The 18,539-nt window shown below is 45.6% G+C and overlaps 1 protein-coding gene across 2 annotated transcripts in view; it reads left to right on the top strand.

The window, feature by feature from the left end:
- MAMLD1 (mastermind like domain containing 1) overlaps positions 1-18,539 on the top strand; it is a 108,387-nt gene that overhangs the window by 42,923 nt on the left and 46,925 nt on the right. For both annotated transcript variants that reach the window (XM_043458716.1, XM_043458715.1), the window contains exon 2: positions 10,771-10,929. In XM_043458716.1, coding sequence (XP_043314651.1) covers positions 10,834-10,929 — 96 coding nt within the window. In that variant the 5' untranslated portion in view covers positions 10,771-10,833. The remainder of the gene's footprint in view (positions 1-10,770; positions 10,930-18,539) is intronic.

The raw sequence follows: 18,539 nt of genomic DNA, 5'->3' as shown, positions 1-18,539 counted from the left end.
ATGTGGGAAAGGTCCCAGCACCTCTGTGTCATTTAGGGGCTAGTCCTGCTCAGAGTACAGGATAGAAACTTTTTCCTTCTCCCCAAACTTATAACATGTTGCTTCATCTTTTTTCTAAAAGGAACAACTTTCTAAAACCCCAAGTCAGAAAATGATAATAACTTGGTCTTTATCATAAAAGCTTAGTTAATATATAATTTACATACCATATGATTCACTCTTTGAAAGCATATGATTTGATGTGTTTTTACTGTTTTGACTTGTCTATCCTGGACATTTCATATAAATGGAATCATACTCTGTGTGGTCTTTTGTGCCTGGCATCTTTCACTTGGCATAATGTTGTCAGGGTTCATCCATGTTGTAGCATGTACCAGTACTTCATGCCTTTTGATGGTCGAGTAATACTCCATTGTATGGAGAGCCCATGTTTGGCTTATCCAGTTACCAGTTGGTGGACATCTGAGTTGTTTCCACCTCTTCACTGTCAGAAGTAGTGCTGCTATGAACATTCTTGTACAAGCTTTGGTAGAGGCCTGTTTTCATTTCTCCTGGCTGTATTATACCCAAGAACGGAATTATAAGGTCATATTTGGGGCTTCCCTGCTGGCTCAGACAATAAAGAATCTGCCAGCAATGCAGGAGACCCAGGTTTGATCCCTGGGTCAGGAAGATCCCTTGGAGAAGGAAATGGCAACCCACTCTAGTAGTCCTGCCTAGAGAATCCCGTGGACAGAGGAGCCTAGCAGGCTACAGTCCATAGGGTCACAAAGAGTCGGACATGACTGAGTGACTAACACTTTCACACTTCCGTGGCTATTCTGTGCTTAACTTATCCTGGAACTGCCGAACTCTTTTCCAGAATGGCTGCACCATTTTACATTCCCACCCTCAATATGTGAGGGTTCCAATAGCTCCACATCACTTTGGGCTTTTTGAAGTCAACTTTGAAAAAATGGAAAGCAGTGTTTTAGAATACTGAGGTATTTATTAACCTGTAATTACATGCCTTGTGGCTCTTAGATACTCTCAACGCACTCCTTTCAAAGGCACAGAAATCTTGAACAACATGTTATGCATGCCTAGGGACATATGGACTCCAGCCCAACAAGTCACCAAGGCTCTATACTGATAGACTCCTTCAGATGGTTCTAGGCCACCCAAGTTTGAATCCATAAACACTCAGTGGTAGCTGTTAGATTTCTGTATAGAACTTTGCACTTTACACGTGAAGAAACTGAGTCTTCAAGGTTAAAGAGTCATGACTGAGAAGCCAGCCTTCCTGTTTCAGGGCTTGTTCTTGGGCTTCGAAGCCCTGACTCTCCTAACATCTAGAAGGCCAGTCTTCTTCACCCTTGACCCACCTGACTCCCGCCTGAACTCTGTCTGTTTCACCCAGGACAAGCTCCTCTGGACTAGGGCATCTCACTTGACTCCTTACACCTTCACACCAACATCTCTCATGGCAAATTGGAATTCACAGCAGCCAGTTCCTTTTAGAGCAGGGTCATCTGCTACGATTAGAGCCCACTGTGGCTGTGATTGATGGCAGTGGGTTGATGGATCTGTTCCCACCAGACGTTCTTTGCTGGTGGTCTGGAGAGTAGCAGTGGCCTTGGCCTCCTGGCATGTATTCAGCCCACCCTGTGATTCTCCACTGGAGATGCCTCCTTCCTGTTGCTTTCTCTTACCTTCCACACAGCCCTGCACCCCAGCCAGTTTTGTCTACACAAGTTTGTGATGCTCTCGCCATGAGCAGAGCTCTAGGCTGGATGCTCCAGCTCTCAGCTGCCCAGGTCCCTGTCTTCAGGTGGTGGGACAGGCCAAATAATAAGAGTCCAGAACTGCGTGTTCTTTAAGTGCCGAGAGTCACAGATGGCCCTGGGCTCAGAACGCTCCAGCTTAGTCATCCAAACAAGAGGATCCTTTACCTCCGAAGAGTAAACAAGCCCTGAAGCTCCCCGAGGGAGCCCCCTTGGCTGTGGACACAGGCCAGCCTCACTGGCACCTGTACCTTCCCTTTAGCATTTTTCTCCTTGGTATATGAGTTTGCTAGCGCTGCTATAACAAGGCTCCACAAACTTAAACCAAAGACAAGAATTTTCTCACATTTGCAGAAAGCATAAGTCTGAAATCAAGGTATCAGGAGGGCCACCCTCCTGTGTCCAAATGTCCCCCTTTCATAAGGACACCAGCCCTATTAAATTAAGGGCCCACCCTACTCCAATCACATCTGTAACTGCCCTATTTCCAAATAAGGTCACACCCTAAGGTACTGAGGGTCAGGATGTCAACATGAATGGGATGGCCACGATTCAATGTTAACACCAATGTACATGTCTGAAGACAGACTTGGATTATTTTGCCATCCTGTTACCTCCACCTGACTGGCTGGGTTCCATTCCTCTATAAGCCCATTTGAAGTCCAGAGGTCGTTTGACTTTTTCTTTCATTTGGAAGCTAAATTTCACCCTTGAAAAAAATGAGAACTCTAATATCCCAGTGTCTCCTATCCTCACTCAAAATACACCCAACAAACCAGAGACCTGGGATTGGATCTCATGGTCTCAGAGATTCCTATGGGAATGGCTGAGCAGGACCCTTCTCCTCACCCAATCCAGGGACCGTAGGGGAAGAAGCAGCTAGGATGAGAGATGTGGGGTCAACTTGGCCTTCCTGTGTAGCTCGCCTTTGTACCTTTCAGTCTGAAGCCCAAAGCTTTCTGCTCCTTAGTTCCTTGGGGGACGGGCCTTGGACTCTGTTGCTTGGAAAAATTTCAGTCCTTCAGGGTTGCTCCATCCTCATGCTCCCCTTGCCTCCTTGCCAAGTCCCTCTGATTTGGTTTGTTTCCTTCTTTTGTCATGCCCGGAGATCTGACCCCGACTGGCACATTGAGATGGACATCAGACATCTGGCCGAGTCCACAGTCCACAGCAAGACGTCCGGCACTAGAGCCCTTGGCTAAGGCAGGGAGCAGTGAGCTGGTGATCCCTGGGGTCCCTGGGGTCCCTCAGGTGCCTTTAGAGCCTGGGCAGAAGGCAAGAGAAACTGCCTGCAAGCCTCTGCTCTGAACCTGAGCTGGGAGGACACCCCTCACCCCACCCCATTCCCTATATCAACAGGCTACTGAACCCCAGAGCCAAGCCTCTCCCTGGAGCATTGACTTACTTGATGATGCAGGCAGGGGGGTGGCATTTTCTCTCTGTATTAAAGCCAATGTGAATAGAGAAAGCTGAATTCACATGGATTTCTGAGGCTGAAATCCAAAGTGTGTGTAGCAATGATTTGGGAGTTCATCCACAACCTTGGATTGTGCTTGGAAACATTGCTGGGATTGGGTTTCTGTTAATGGGAGGCATTAGGCTTCCTGTCTAGCTGTTCATGGATATTGCCAGGGCAGAAGGAGCACGAGCTGGCGTCGTGTGTGCTAAGGTAGCACACTGCTTCTATGGCAGAAAGGTTTGCCTGAGGGCTGGTTCCCGGGCCTGGATTCCTCTAGAAGCAAAGAGGAAACGAGGTCACGGCTGGAGAGGCTGGGGTGCTGGTTGCGGGACACCCTTTCTGACTTGGACCAAATCAGTTTCCAGGCAGGGAACTCTCACCTGGGTTTCCTGTTGGCCATGCTCCCCTGGCCCAGCTGGTCCCCAAGCATAGTGATGCAATGCTGAGTCAGGAGGTTGCCTTCATCCACACAGCTCCAACTGCTGCCGTCACCTATCCTCTCTATACTGGGCTGCTCGGAACCGCAAAGAAGGCAGGGCAACAGATTGGTAGAGTGGAGTCTTTAAGAGCCAAAGCAGCATTATTTTTTTCAACTTTGTCTTTTTTCCCTTAGAGCTAAATGGGTAGCTTGTTTGATAATAGTAGGTTTTGTGTGGACATAAATTTTCATTTCTTTGGAATAAAGGCCCTAGAGTGCAAGTGCTGTGTCATCCTATAGCTGCGTGGCTAGTTTTACATTTCCAACTGGCAGTGAGTGGTCCAGATGATCCACATGCTCACCAGCTCTTGGTGTTGCCACTGCTTTTTATTTTAGCCATTCTGATAGGTGGGGCTTCCCTCATACTTCAGTTGGTAAAGAATCTGCCTGCAATGCAGGAGACCCGGATTCGATTCCTGGGTCAGGAAGATCCCCTGGAGAAGGAAATGGCAACCCACTCCAGTCTTCTTGCCTGGAGAATTCCATGGACAGAGGAGCCTGCAGGCTACAGTCCATGGGGTCGCAAGAGAGTTGGACACGACCTAGTGACTAGAGAGAGAGAGATAGGTAGGTAGTGGAATCTCATTGTGATTCTAATTTACAACTCTTTAATGATGTTGAACATCTGTGTATGTGCTGATTTGCCTTCCATAGAAACTCTTCAGTGGAATGTCTTTTCATGTCTTTCCCATTTTCTAATTGGGTGGTTTGTTTTTCCTACTGTTGAGTTTTTGAGATTCTTTTTATGTTCTGGATACTAGTCCTTTATCAGGTAGGAGGTTGGCAATGTTTTCATCCTATTCACAGGGTCTTTCACAGAGCAAATATTTTACGTTCGATAAGGTCTAATTTATCAATATTCCCTTTTATGAGTCATGCTTTTGCTGTCAAGTCTAAGAAAGAATTTTTTGCCTAGCTCTGCATCCCAAAGATTTTCTCCTACCTTTTTCTAAAATTTGTGTACTGTTACATCTTACAATTAACTCTTTGGTCCATTTTTAGTTAATTTTTGTGTAAGGTATGAGATTGAGTGTGAAGTTTATTTTTTGCCTATAGATGTTCCATTGTTCCAGATCATGTGTTAAAAATGCTGCCATTCCTGCACTAAATTGCTTTTGCATTTTTGTCAAGACTCAGTTGGGCATATTTATGTGGATCTATTTCCTAAATCTGTTCTGTTCCAGTAATCAATGTGTCTGTCCCTCTGCCAATACCACACTATCTTGTTTAATGCAGTCTTGAAACCAGGTAAGTTGATTCCTTCCACTTGATTCTTCTTTGTCAGAATTGTTTCACCTCTTCTACTTCCCTTACATTTCCATAGAAATTTTAGAATAATTTTATCTATATCTACCAAAAATTATGCTGGGATTTTGATAGGAATTTGGTAAAGCTGTGTATCAATTTGAGAAAAATTGGTATCTGTACAATGTTGAGTCTTTCATTCTGTAAACACAGAATATCCCTCTATTCATTTATAGCATCCTTGATCTTTCATTAGTGTTTCATAGTTCTTAGCATACAAGTCCTGGATGTGATTTGCTTGATTTCACTACTACAGCAATAGTAAACTGTACCGTATTTTTAATCCCAGTGCCCATGCATTCTTTGCTGGCATTTATAAGTGCAATTGATTTTTATATGTTGATCTTGTATCCTGAGACCTTCCTGAACTTGCTTATTAGTTCTAGGATATACTTTGTAAATTTTTTAAGATTTCCATGTAGAAAATCATATCACCTACAAATAGAGATAGTTATACTTCTAATATGTATGCCTTTTATTTCATTCTCTTGCCTTAATGAACTAGCTAAGACCTCCAGTACTGTTTGTTTTATTGTTTTTTGTTTTCTTGGGGATATATTTGATACACAACATGGTGTAAGTTTAAGACGTTCAACATATTGATTTGATACGAGCAGTGGTGAAAGTAGTTATCCTTGCCTTGTCACCAAACTTGGAGGGAAAGCTTTCATCTTTAATTATTAAATGTGATGTTAACTGTAGAAATATTGCAGATGCTTTTTGCCAAGTTGAGGAAGTTCCTCTCTAGTCCTGGTTTTCTGAGAGTTTTCATCATGAATGGGTGTTGAATTTCATGATGTGCTTCTTCTGCATCAAATAATATGATCATATGACTGTAACTGAATTTGTGGTTTTGAGACAATTGTAGATTTACATGCAGGTGTAAGAAATAATGCAAAGAGATCCCTTGTGCCCTCTTAACTGACTTTGCCTAATGATAGAATCTTGAAAAGCTATATTACAACTGGGATGCCAACATGGGTATAGTCAAGGTACAGAACATGTCCATCTCCACATGAATCCCTCATTTCACCCATTGATGGACACATCCACTTCCCTTCCACACCAACCCCTTCCTTACTCCTTGGCAACATCTAATTAGCCCGTTTCTATAGTTTTTTATAGTCATTTTAAGAATGTTATATAAATGGAATCACACAGTGGCTAAGTTTGGGGGATTGCCTTTTTTTCATTCAGCATAATTCTCTACAGACTCATCCAGGTCATTATCAACAGTCATGTCTTTTTATTGCTGAGTGGTATACCATGGTATGTAGGTACCAGTTTGTTTAATCGCTCATCCATTGAAAGATTTCTGGGTTGTTTCTGGTTTGAGGCTATCTTGAATAAAGCCACTATAAATGCTTGTTTGCCAAGTTTTGTATGAATACAAGTCTTCATTCCCCTGGGATAAATACCTAGGAGTGCAATTGCTGGGCCATGTAATAATTACATGTTCAGTTTTTTAAGAAACTGCCAAAACAGTTTTCCAGAGTAGCTTTGCCATTTTTTCATTCTCTCCAACAATGCATAACTAATCCAGTTTCTGTCATTTTTGCCAGCATTTGGTGGGTTTTCCAAACAAATAAAGGTGAAGTTCAAATGACAATTAGTGGAATTCGTCCATTCACAATGTACTATACCATCTCCTCTATCTAGATCCTGAACATTTACATTACCCAAAGTAAAGCCTCATCTCTAGTAAGCAGTTAGTCCCCCCTTCTCCCCTGCCCTCAGTCCCTGTCAACCACCAATCTGCTTTCTGTCTCCATGAATTCAGCTATTCTGGATATTTTGTATAAATGGCATCATATAATATGTGACCTTTGGTGACTTGACTTGTTTCACTTAGCAGGTTTTATCTATATACCAATAATTCATTCCTTTGTATGGCTGAATAGGTCAGTGGTAAGGACAAGGCAAATTTTGTTTATCTGTTTACACATTGATGGCCATTTGGGTTGTTTCCACCTTTTGATTATCATGAATAATGCTACTGTGAACATTTGTGTGGAAATATTTGAATACCAATCTTCATTTCTTTTGGGTATATATGTAGGAATGGAATTGTAGGGTCTGATGGTAATTCCATGTTGTTAGTTTTTGTGGAAGAACTGCCAAACTGCTTTCCCCAGCAGCTGTAATGTTTCAGTTCCCACCAGCAATGTATGAGTGTTCCAATTTCTCCACATTCTTGTCAACACTTGTTATTTCCCCTTTTTTATTATGCCATCCTACTGTGTAGGAAGTGGTATGTCATAGTTTCGATTTGCATTTCTCTAACATCTCTTCATACTGAGCATCTTTGCATGTGCTTGTTGGCTGTTTTTAATATTTCAATATTAATTTTAATATCTATTTTTTATGTTCCCTTCTTTGTTTGCTTTGGGTTTATTCTCCTTTTTCTTGGTTCCTTGGGTGGAAACTTATAGATCTTAGACTTTCCCTCTATATATTTCTGTTATATATATTTCCCTCTATATATTTCTGTTATAACTGTAGATATCTGTCTCAGCACAGCTTTACTTGTGTCCCACAAATTTTGATGTAATATATTTTCATTTTCATTTAGTTCAGTTTATTTTAAAAATTTCTCTTGAGACCTCCTCTTTGACTCCTGATTTTTTTTTTTTTAAAGTTTGTTGCTTAGTTTCCAAGTGTTTGGAGATTTTCCTGTTGTCATTTCTGTTTTTGTTTCCTAATTTGATTCCACTGTAGCCAGAGAAAATACCATACTTAGGAGTATATCTACCTAAAGAAACAAAAGACCTATACATAGAAAACTATAAAACACTGATGAAAGAAATCAAAGAGGACACAAACAGATGGAGAAACATACCGTGTTCATGGATTGGAAGAATCAATATTGTCAAAATGGCTATTCTACCCAAAGCAATCTATAGATTCAATGCAATCCCTATCAAGCTACCAACGGTATTTTTCACAGAACTCTTTTAAATTTTTGTGGATTGTTTTATAGTCCAAATGGTGTCTGTATTGGTATATATTTCTTGGATGCTTGAAAAGAATGTAAATTTTACCGTTTTCTTGATGGGGTGTTCAAAATATCAATTAGATCTTATTAGATGGCCGTGGTGTTGAGCTCTTTTATATCTTGCTGATTTTCTAATTGTTCTATCAGTTATTGAGAGAGGACATTGAAGTCTCCATTATGAATGTCAAGTTTTCTATTTCTTCTTTCAGTTAATGTTAATTTTGACCCATATATCATGTAGCTGTCTTGTTTGGTGCATACACATTTAGAATTACTTTGTCTTCTTGGTAGACTGATCCTTTGCCCGTCTCTGTGCCTGGTCATTTTCTTTGTTCTGAAGTTATTTGATGTTACTAGAGCCACCCCTGCTCGTTTTTAAAAGTTTTTTCATCCTTTTACTTTCTACATACCCATATCATTATATTTGAGGTGAGCATCTTGCAGACAGCATATAGTTGTGTTATGTTTGTGTTTTTTTTTTATTGACTCTGTCAACGTCTCTTCTTAATTGCTGTATTTAGATCATTTTCACTTAATATACTTATTGATGTTAGTGCTTAATTCTGCCAGTTTATTTTTAATTTCTGTTTGCTCTCTGTTTTTGTCCCTACTTTCTTTTTCCTGTATTCCTGTGGGTGACTTGAAAATTTTTTAGAATTTCATTTGCTGATTCGTGTATGGTGTTTCTGCATGTATCTTTCTGTATGCCATTTTTTGGTGTTTCTTGGTACTACATCATATATACATAACTTGTAAGGGTCTACTGATGTCAGCATTTTACCAGTTTGAGTGAAGTATAGAAACCTTACCTCTCTTTCCACCCCTTTACCACTCTCCTCTGTTTATAATGTAATTGTGTTAAATATTTCTTCCACATACATTTAGAACCACAGCATGCAATGTTATGTTTCTTCAGCTGCCAAATATAATTTAGAAAACTTTAAGGAAAAGGAAAGTCTATTCTATTTACCCATATTTTGTCTCTTTCCATGATTCCTTTTTCCTCAGTGATGTCCAAAATGTCTTCTTTTATCATTTCCTTTCTGTTTAGAGAGCTCCCTTTAGCCATTCTCTCAGAAGTCTGTTGTTACTGAATTCTTTCCGTTTTCATTCATCTGAGAATGTTTGGATTCCCCTTCCATACCTGAAGTGTGATTCTCAGCACTCATTTAGATCTTCTGTTTAGCTGGCTTTCTCTGACAATGCTCTGGCAGGGAAAGGGGTGCGCTGTCTCATTTCTGCCAGGTAGCTGTGGAAATCCAGATTCTCCACTTAGCCTTCATTGACACCAAGGAGGTTGGAGCTTCTCGTTACTGCTGGGTAGTGATGATCATTCCAGCTCCCCACTGGGCTTCTGCTAATACCACCCTGGGTGGGGTGGGTAAGAGTGCTTCATTAGTGTTCCCCATGTGACCTCCACTGACATTAAAAGGGATGGGATGTGGACTCATGACCCTGTGGAGGGGCAAAGGTCTTGACTCTGTGCGGCCTCCTCTAACACCACCCTGGCAGGAGCAGGGGAGATGACTCATTTCTGTTCGGGGCGGGGTGGAGTCTAGGCCCCCAACTGGCCTTTGCTGATGGGACTGGGTGGGACCACCCTTTTGTCTGTGGTGTTTAGCTGAAGAAGACTGGCTCTTGCATAAAAGTTTTCAGTCTTGGGAGACTGCCCCTTTTCTGGCCCTCTGAGTAAAGAGAGGAGACTTTTGCAGGAGCTGTTTTGGCTGTGTTCATTGGTACTTCGGGTTGTCTGCTTCTTCAGTTCCAGTCTGGGATCTATGAGGCAAAAAGAAAACCCAGGGAGCTTGCCACTGCATCGTTCCCTATGTCCCAAGGTCTTTATCTGGTTTGCTTTCTTCTCCCCACCTTTCAGGGTCTTCTGGTGCTTGTTTTATATGTAAGGCCCAGACGTTTCAGTTGTCCGCAGTGGGGGAATGGGGAAAGTACTTCTCCACTTTCCCAGAGCCAGATATGTGGACATGGAAATTTTAGACCTGTGTTTGTCCTGCCAAGGAGATCTAGGGAAGGAGAGCTTCCCTCATACATGAATCTCTTGGCAGAGCTCTAATTCCATGTCTACATCCTGAGAAACAAAAAGAAATAAAACACATCTGCTATCCCTGGGTTTGCACATCTGCTGGTCTGTCATAGAGGGCATCAGCTGGGACAGCCGTGATCGTGATCGCAGCCAGTTCGGTTACCTTTTTGTAAACCAGTGCACCGGAATTTCGTGAGCCCCTTCCAACAGCCATTGCTTCCTTCCAGTGATTGTCGGGTCATGACCTATTAGTCCACTCACTTGGTTGGGTGCTCACAGGGGCACAGTTGGCAGGTGCCCCTTTTGTGGACTGAAGGCTTCAATAGAGCTGAAAGGGCAGTTAAGCCATCACCTGATTCAACCACCTTGGTTTTCATATTAAAAAAAAAAAAAAAATTCTGTGTTAGAGAACGGAAGATCTCATGGTGTCCCGCCGAAAAGCCTTCCCTGCCTTGAAGCCCGATGTCATTTAGTCACATCGGGCTGTTCCTCCACCCATCCCTCAGCTCTCCAGAGACTGCCATCTCATCCCAGCCAACTGCCTACCAGAAGTGCCCCTCATCCCTGGAGGTGGGAAGGGCTCAATGAGGGTGGTGGGGTGGAAAGAGAGATAAGAAAAATGCACGTAGCCAGCTCCACCCAAACCTGTCCTCGGGATGCAAGTCTGTGATTCACGGGGTCAATGGTCTCATCTTTGTGTCTGAAAGACAGTGTACTTTTTGTCTCCCTAAGCCCTGTGTCTAGGTCATTTGGGAAGCGCCTGGGAGAGTCAAGAATAAAATTGCAGGTCAAACAATGGATGACTGGAAAAGTCGACTTGTAGTCAAGAGCATGCTTCCCCATTTCGCCGTGGTGGGAAATCGTCAGGAGCCCAGAAAGCTCCAGGAATCGGTCAGATAATGGGCTATGGGGGGAGGGGGGCTGTGAATGTTTCTAACTGTAAACTTGAACGTAAGATGTGTTGTTGAAATTCTCTGTGCAAACTTCGTGGCAAGGTACCAACCCCAAATGTAAAGAAACTGAAATGTGACCTAGAAAAGATCCAGGAGATGTGCTGACCCTGCCCCTTGTGAGTTTCAGGAAGAGCAGGAGAGTCCAAGCCTCCGTCTAGATTTCCAGTCCAGCTCTCTCTGCATACACCCCTTCAACTAAGAAGAGATGAAGGGTGAAAAGGGAAAAAAGTGTACTCTTTCTCTTAATGGAAGCCAGGAATTTGGGGATGACAGGCACTGGATGTATTATATTAGCTTCCTAGTACCACTGAGAACAGGAAGCCAGTGAGTAGGGTGCTGAAAGATACTCCCATTCGACTCTCTGGCCCTGATGTCCTTTTAAAAACTCACCTGACAAATTTCTGCTTGCCTCCCTCGGAACTCAGACATCATCCATGAGTGCGAAACTCAAGAGTTAGGGATTCCAGAAGTAGTTTGGGGAGCCAGGATTCTAGAAAGGGACATGGGAGCCATTGGTTGGTTGACTGACAATAAAAGCCTGCAACCTCACTAGTCTACCAAGTTAGCTTAGTTACTAGGAGGTGCTGCAAGCACAATGACTGTTATCTCAGTGCATTAGGTCCACAAAGGAGTGGCTTGCTTAATCTTGGCAATTAATAGAGCAGAGAGGAAATGGCTTTTCTAGACCCCTGGGTCTGCTTCCTTCCTGTTCAGAGAAATGGGATCTGGGGGCTTTGAGGTAATGTCATTTCACATAACTAGAGGGCCCAGCTTCTCCAATTCCAAGGGCAGTCTACTTTGAATAAGTCAGTTTTCTATTTAGGTGAGAATTCTGATCTTTGCACAGCTGTCAGGGAGTGAGGACATGGCTGAAATCTTTTTTCTCTTTTTTGACCTCGTTGTCTGCCACTAACAATATATTGAGAAGGCAGTATCTAGTTGAAACATTTACAAAACTTTGTTTACTGGAGTTCCAGCTCAAAAAGGATACCAATCAGATGGGATTGCAGAGAGGGAGCAGTTACTTACCTATATCCTGTCCTCCAAATTGCCAGCCCTCCCATCAGGCATCTTTCCAAGTCAGTCTCCACCCTCCATCCCCATTACCCTTTCTAGCTCTTGCTTCTCTTTTATGGTCAAGAGTTAAGTCTGTGAAGGAAAACCTTTTGGTGATACATCCAGAGACCATGCTCAGTTTCGGTGGGTCTTGCAATTTCTCCTTTGTTCCATACTTGTTTCCATCCCAAGGAGAAAAGATTGTGGTGGGGGTTGAAGGTGCAGGATCCTCTTCCTCTTACCCCATGAGCCCCACCACCCCTGTGTAAAGTGTGACTAGTTAAGTAACCTGTTTGCTTTTGACTGGTGTAGATCTGGATGCGGGATGGGTTCCTCCTAGAACATGTCCTCTGAGCGGCCACCCGCGCCCTCACTCTGAAGAAGCAGCCCTGGCTCACACCATTTCTGGGCTTGGCTTCTCTTGGCAGGTGGCCTTTAGAGTCCTTTGTAAGCCTGGCCAAAAATGCACATGCATTGCTTTAGCATCACACCTTGGACCTGATCAAAAGCAGCCCTTCTCCCTCCTCCGCAACACCTCTTGTTCTGTGGCTCTGAGTGAGCTGGTTCCAAAAGTCCAAGCCATCCTGGAAGACCAAGGACCTGCCTCAGTTGAGCATATCCAAAAAAATAAGCCTCAGGCTCCAAAAGCAAGTCTCTTGGATAAGTCCTCTTGGCAATAAAAGCCATGTTCATCTTCCTAGAAGATACCTGTGGCCTCTGAAGGGTCTGACACTCAGGGAACCCACTCTCTTGGCTGTGCCTGATGGGTAAATGTGGAGCCTGGCCGAGCCAGGCACTGCTGATGTGGCCACCAGTAGCCGGGGCAACTCTTGGTTTGAGCCCAACTGACTTCTCTTGGCTGGTCAACCCCGGCAGCTTCAGTAAGGTAACTGGTACCCACATGGAGCTCTGCCCTACACGCCCCACATGCTGAGTAGCTCAGCAACCCCTTGATTGTGGACAGAGACAGACAGATTCAAAGCATAATGGCCAGTCAGTTCACCATGAAACCTGCTGTCCAGACAAGTACATGACCCAGACTGGTAGCAGCAAGAGGCTGTCCTTGGCGGGAGCAGGGCTGGTGCTTCTCAGGTGTGGCCTGGACTGGGGTCTTGGCTGTTTCCTGTGCTTGCTTTCCCTCGGATGCTTTCTATGTGTCCAGGGATGATACCCCGCAGCCCCATCCTGAGAAACTCTGTGCTTCTGGAAGCACGTCCCTAACACCACCCTGTCCCTTCCTGCCAGCATCCTCAGTGGAGAAGGTCTGACACAGACATCAGCTTACCTGGTTTTCTTGTCCTTTTCCAAGAAACGGACTAACAAAAAAACTACTTTCAAGTCAAGATCTGTTCATAAAATTATATCAGTCCCAAAGGAGAGTTCTTTTAAACAGCCCTGGGTTCTCCATGTGAATCACTGTGAGTTCCCATGCAGGAAAACATGCATCCGATGTGATGATTGCTCTTGGCTTAAGACCAGGGCTCTGGACACCTGATTCCAATCTTGCTTCTGCTCCTAACTAGCTATGGGGCTTTGGCCATCCTTTGCCCACCCTGAGGACAAAGATCAAATTAACCAGGAGTAAGAATAGCCACTTTTATTTGAGAATTGACTAGGTGCCAGGCACTTGCTAAGCATTCAGGGTGCCTTATCTCCTGTAATCCTGAGAATAACCCTGAGATAAAGAGGCTATCTCCAGGAAACTGAGACTCAGGTTAAGGAACTTGACAAAGTCACAGAACCAAGACACAGCAGAGCTCAGAGCCTGCTTTCTTCGCTGATGGCCTCTGCTGCCTCTTGGCTCTGAATCATGTTGAAAACCACAAAACCCTGAGTACATGTCAGGCGGGAGTAGTTATCATAAGAAAGCACAGCACCCTCTCAGCATTTGTTCATTCATTCAGCTGCCTGATTGCCTAATGACTCTTGTGTGATCTGGAGTTTTACCTTTTGAACATTTGGGCATCCACTCAAGCTTAATAAGGCATCCAGTCCTGGCAGTGAGTGTATGGAGTTTTAACAGAAGGCAAAACATTTTTGAAGTTAAGATCTCCATCCATTCCTCCCCCAGCATGGTGATTGGGTTGATGATAGCACACAAATCTCTCAAATACTAGCATGCCAGGTGGGTGTGCTTTGGAGCTCGGGTGGAATTGGAACTCAGTTGTCTCTGTCTCAGTCTACACCCCACCCAAAGTTGTAAAGATTCCCCAGCTCTGAACAGCCATCTATTCCCTTCATAAGGCAGCTCCAGATGAAATGGAAGCTTTAAGGTATTAGACATACAGTCAGAAAAGGTAAGGCATGGCATGCTCCTGGTGTGTCCTCTGTCCTCTGCATGTCCTCTTTCACCATCCCCCAGAGTTTGCTCAAGCTCATGTCCATTGAGTTGGTGATGTCATCCAACCATCTCATCCTCTGTCATCCCCTTCTCCTTTTGCTTTCAATCTTTTCCAGCATCAGGGTCTTTTCCAACGAGTCAGTTCTTCACATCAGGTGGCCAAAGTATTGGAGCTTCAGCTTCAGCATCAGTCCTTCCAATGAACATTCAGAGTGGATTTCCTTTAGGATTGACTCATTTGGTCTCCTTGCTGTCCAAGTGACTCTCAAGAGTCTTCTCCAGCACCACAGTTTGAAGCCATCAATTCTTCGGTGCTCAGCCTTTTTTATTGTCCAGCTCTAACACCTGTACATGACTACTGGAAAAACCATAGCTTCTTTCCCCCACAGCCAGTCCCTCTCATCAAGAAGCTTGCACAAGCCTCTTGTCCTCATCCATCAGAGGGCAGACAGAATGAAAACCACAATCAAAGAAAACTAACCAAACTGATCACATGAACCACAGCCTTGCCTAACTCAATGAAACTACAAGCCATGCCGTGTAGGGCCACCCAAGATGGATGGGTCATGGTGGAGAGTTCTGACAAAACGTGGTTCACTGGAGGAGGGAATGGCAAACCACTTCAGTATTCTTGCCTTGAGAACCCCATGAATAATATGAAAAGGGGAGCTATATCAGGGGTCCCCATTGGGTCGTCCCAAGTGCAGCCTGCTTTGCACCGTGGTATGACCTAAACCAACCGCTCACTCCTTCTTCTTCTTGTCACCTTGAAATGCAAATGGAGCTGAGGAAAGGGGAGAGAGGAGCCTTGTCTGTCTGTCTGCTTCAGATAAAGGAGGAGGGCCATTCACTTGCTGCCATGCTAAGTTTGGGACTTTGTGCCCATCAGCCCCAGAAGCACACCCTTTTGTTTGCAAAAAGAGTAGGGGGGACTCAGTGAGGAGACCTCGCATTTCATCCCCAGGCTCTGCCTGGCACTTTGTGTGAGTAAGTCCTTTTCCTCCTGAGGTCAGAGGGCCCATGCTGCCAATTTTCTGGGGTCCTTCCTGTGCACCCAGCCCTGTGCTAGACACTGGGCTACAGCAGCTCCCAGTCAAGGGCAGATTTCTCAGACTTCCTCCACTGGGAACAGACCTGTCCTCAGAAGCTGGGAGGAGAAGGGCATGCTCCTTCATAGACAGTAGTTTGTCTACTCCTGTGACACGCGGACCAAGATCTCCATTTCACCAGGGAGGGGACCAAGGGTCTTTCCCAGTATTATATGGGCAGTAGGTTGGAAACTCAGATCTCAAACCCAGGTGCCCTGACTCCAAAGCTCCTCTTCCTTGCCTGCTTCCCATTTCCCAGTTGGGAGTTCAGACAGACAGTCTTCCCCAGTCAGGCACAACTTGGGGTTCAGGCTATAGCAGTGGACAGAACAGAGCCCTAGATTGCCTGGACAGTCCACTCCAGTGGCAGACGGCTCATAAACAGAGATAGAGTGGAGAGGCATCATGACTTCATACTCGTGGCTCTCTGTAACCTTCTGACTGGCATCACCAGCTGCCCAGCCTGGGAGCTGAGAGCCAGTATAATTAAAAACCCACAGAGAGGTAGGGACAGCCACCCAAATCCTGTGCTAAGTGGTCAAAACAGCTGTCTTAGAAATCTGGAGAGGCAGCCTGGTGTCCCCTGCTTCACGCAGGCTTCAAGCGTGGTGCCTGTGCAGCTCTGGCCCCAGGAGAGGGGAGCTTTCTGGACCCGGGGGTCGGAGGGTCCAGGCATCAGCTCCTCGGGGAGATGGCTGTCCCCGAGAGTTACTGGGATCCTGCATGGGACTCTGCCCTCTGTCCACATCAGATGACTGTGAACAAGGTATGGGTCTGAACTCAGTGTAAATCACACAGGTTATTACACTGTTAGCACTTTGAAAACAAATGATCAGTGATGGGCCTTGACTTAGAAGGGTGATAGGAGACAAGTGTCCTTGGAGCTCAAGGTGGTACCACTCTGAACGTTCTGGGTCACAGCCTGCAGTGTGTGTGTGTGCGCCTTTCTATTTGGGGATTCCCCCCACAGAGCATGCAGCTGTTCCCTTCCTTTCCTCCTGCCCCCTCCTCCTGCAGGGAGGGCTGGACCCTGTTCCAGACACTCTGCCAGGCAGAGGCCTTGCCTTCAGCCTGGCCCCTCCATGAGGGCAGCGCACTGCTGGCCTGGCAGGACACCACTGGGATCTGCATCCGGGTCCTGCCTGGGTAGCCCCATCCAGCACAGCGGTGACCTGAAAATCCACTGTGGTCCATGCTCAGGGGAGGCTGCTGGAAGGGGCAGGTCTACTTGGCAGCTGGCACCCACTGGCACTGCCTATTTCTGAACTTCCAGGAGCCCACACTTGCCATGGCTGCATTCCTGTCCAGCCCCTGGCCCCAACTTCCTTGACGTCAGGCCTGAGGTGACAGGTGTCTGGAGCTTGAGCTCCCTGGGGTGGGGGCAGGATGGACAGTGTTGGACCCCAGGTCAGGGAGACAGGAGAGCCTGTTGGGGTGTGTACAGGCTGGTGTGGGGCAGCCCTGGTTTACAGGCCCCAGGCACATCAAACTCTGGGGTTGGCCTGTGCAGGATGAAGCCTCTTACTTTCATTGAAAATCCCTAGCTGGAGAACTCGGCGTGGCTCCGATTGTGGAGATGTGTGTCATAAGCTGCCCCTGGGGTGCCCAGTTCTAGACCTGGGGACAGGAAGCATGAACTGCTAAGGCTTGACCTACAGATTTTAATGTCTGCAGTCGACATACAGTAATTTGTCAAAACCCTGCCTTCTGCCCCTTGGCCTTTCCTTTCTCCTCATCATCTCCCTCCTCCCCACATCACCAGATCACCAAACCCCAAAGCAACAAAATTAGAAAGTCATGCAGGATCCCAGGATGGGTTTGACCACCAAGGACCCAGACCCAAGACCCACATGTGGCTGGTGCCACCCCTCCCTCCCTCCTGCCCCAATCCCTCTGCACCAACCTGCCTTTGTCTGCATCCTTCTGGGGCTGTGGGGCACAGTCCCTCTCCTGCTCCCCACCCAGAGCTCTTCTCCAGGTCCATTGCTCCCCTAGGCAGTCAGCTGGCAGGTGCTCTCATGATGCTGAGACCTGACTCCATCCCTGACATACAGTGAATGCCCAGTGAGCAGTGGCTGCCTTCCCTTTTGGCTAGAAGAGCCCTCAAAAAGTCTCCAAATCACCCTCTTTGTCGAACACAAGAGGCTCTGGACACACAAAAGGCAAAGGGGTGTCCTTCATGGGGCCAGTTAGTGAGTTTGTCACAATTTCTGGAAAGTGCTTGCCTCTTGGCCTTGTGCTGGGAATAGAAGCGACCAGGGTCATTTGCAGGAAATCTTTTGCTCCGTGGCTTAATTCACATCTGCAGATGCCAGCTGAGCCTTGTCATGAGACTAGGCAGTCTGGGGGTACAGAGATGAGGAGGAAGCCCCAACTTTCCTTTCATGGAACCCGCAGAGCACCTGCCAACAGATGGGCAGTAATAACAACTGTCATTAGTGAAGGTTAAACATGGCATTTGAGACTACTGTATGCCTTACCCCATTCAGAAATGGTCACCTAGCTTGTATAATGGTTGAAATCTTGAAACTTTTCAGCTCTGAAAATGTTGCCTGCTGCTGTCTTGTGAATGGTAGGCCTACGTGTGCCCCTGCAGTGTGAGGAAGGCAATTTGGAAATAACCTCTGTGCCTTGGGGTAGATGCCTGTGTGGTAGGTCCAGAGCTAGGCAAACTCCCACCCATGGACTAAATGCGGCCCGCAGCCTGTTTTTCTAAATAAAGTTTTATTGGCACAAGTCACACCCAGTCATTAACATGTTGTCCACTCTAGAGTTTCAACAGGGAGTACATGGCCTGCAAAGTCTAAGATAGTTAATCTTCGAGCCTTAAAGAAATTTTTACAGCCCCTGATCTCAGTCACTGGGCTTTGGATCATTTTTCCCAAGGCTGTCATTTCCTCTCCTAAGTGGGTACTCTACTCTGTACCATTTGAGGGACTGTCACAGATTCTGGCACCTCTCCAGGAGTTCTGCTTCCTCTCCTGGGCCACAGCTCTCCCATCACCATCCAGGCAGACCTTTTCCAAATAGACAGAGCTGGCCATTCATTGGTGCAACCACCCC

Source organism: Cervus canadensis, chromosome X (assembly GCF_019320065.1).
Source record: "Cervus canadensis isolate Bull #8, Minnesota chromosome X, ASM1932006v1, whole genome shotgun sequence".
NCBI lineage: Eukaryota > Metazoa > Chordata > Mammalia > Artiodactyla > Cervidae > Cervus > Cervus canadensis.
The sequence above is the reverse complement of the archived record's forward strand: the minus strand, read 5'-3'. Positions and strand labels throughout refer to the sequence as shown.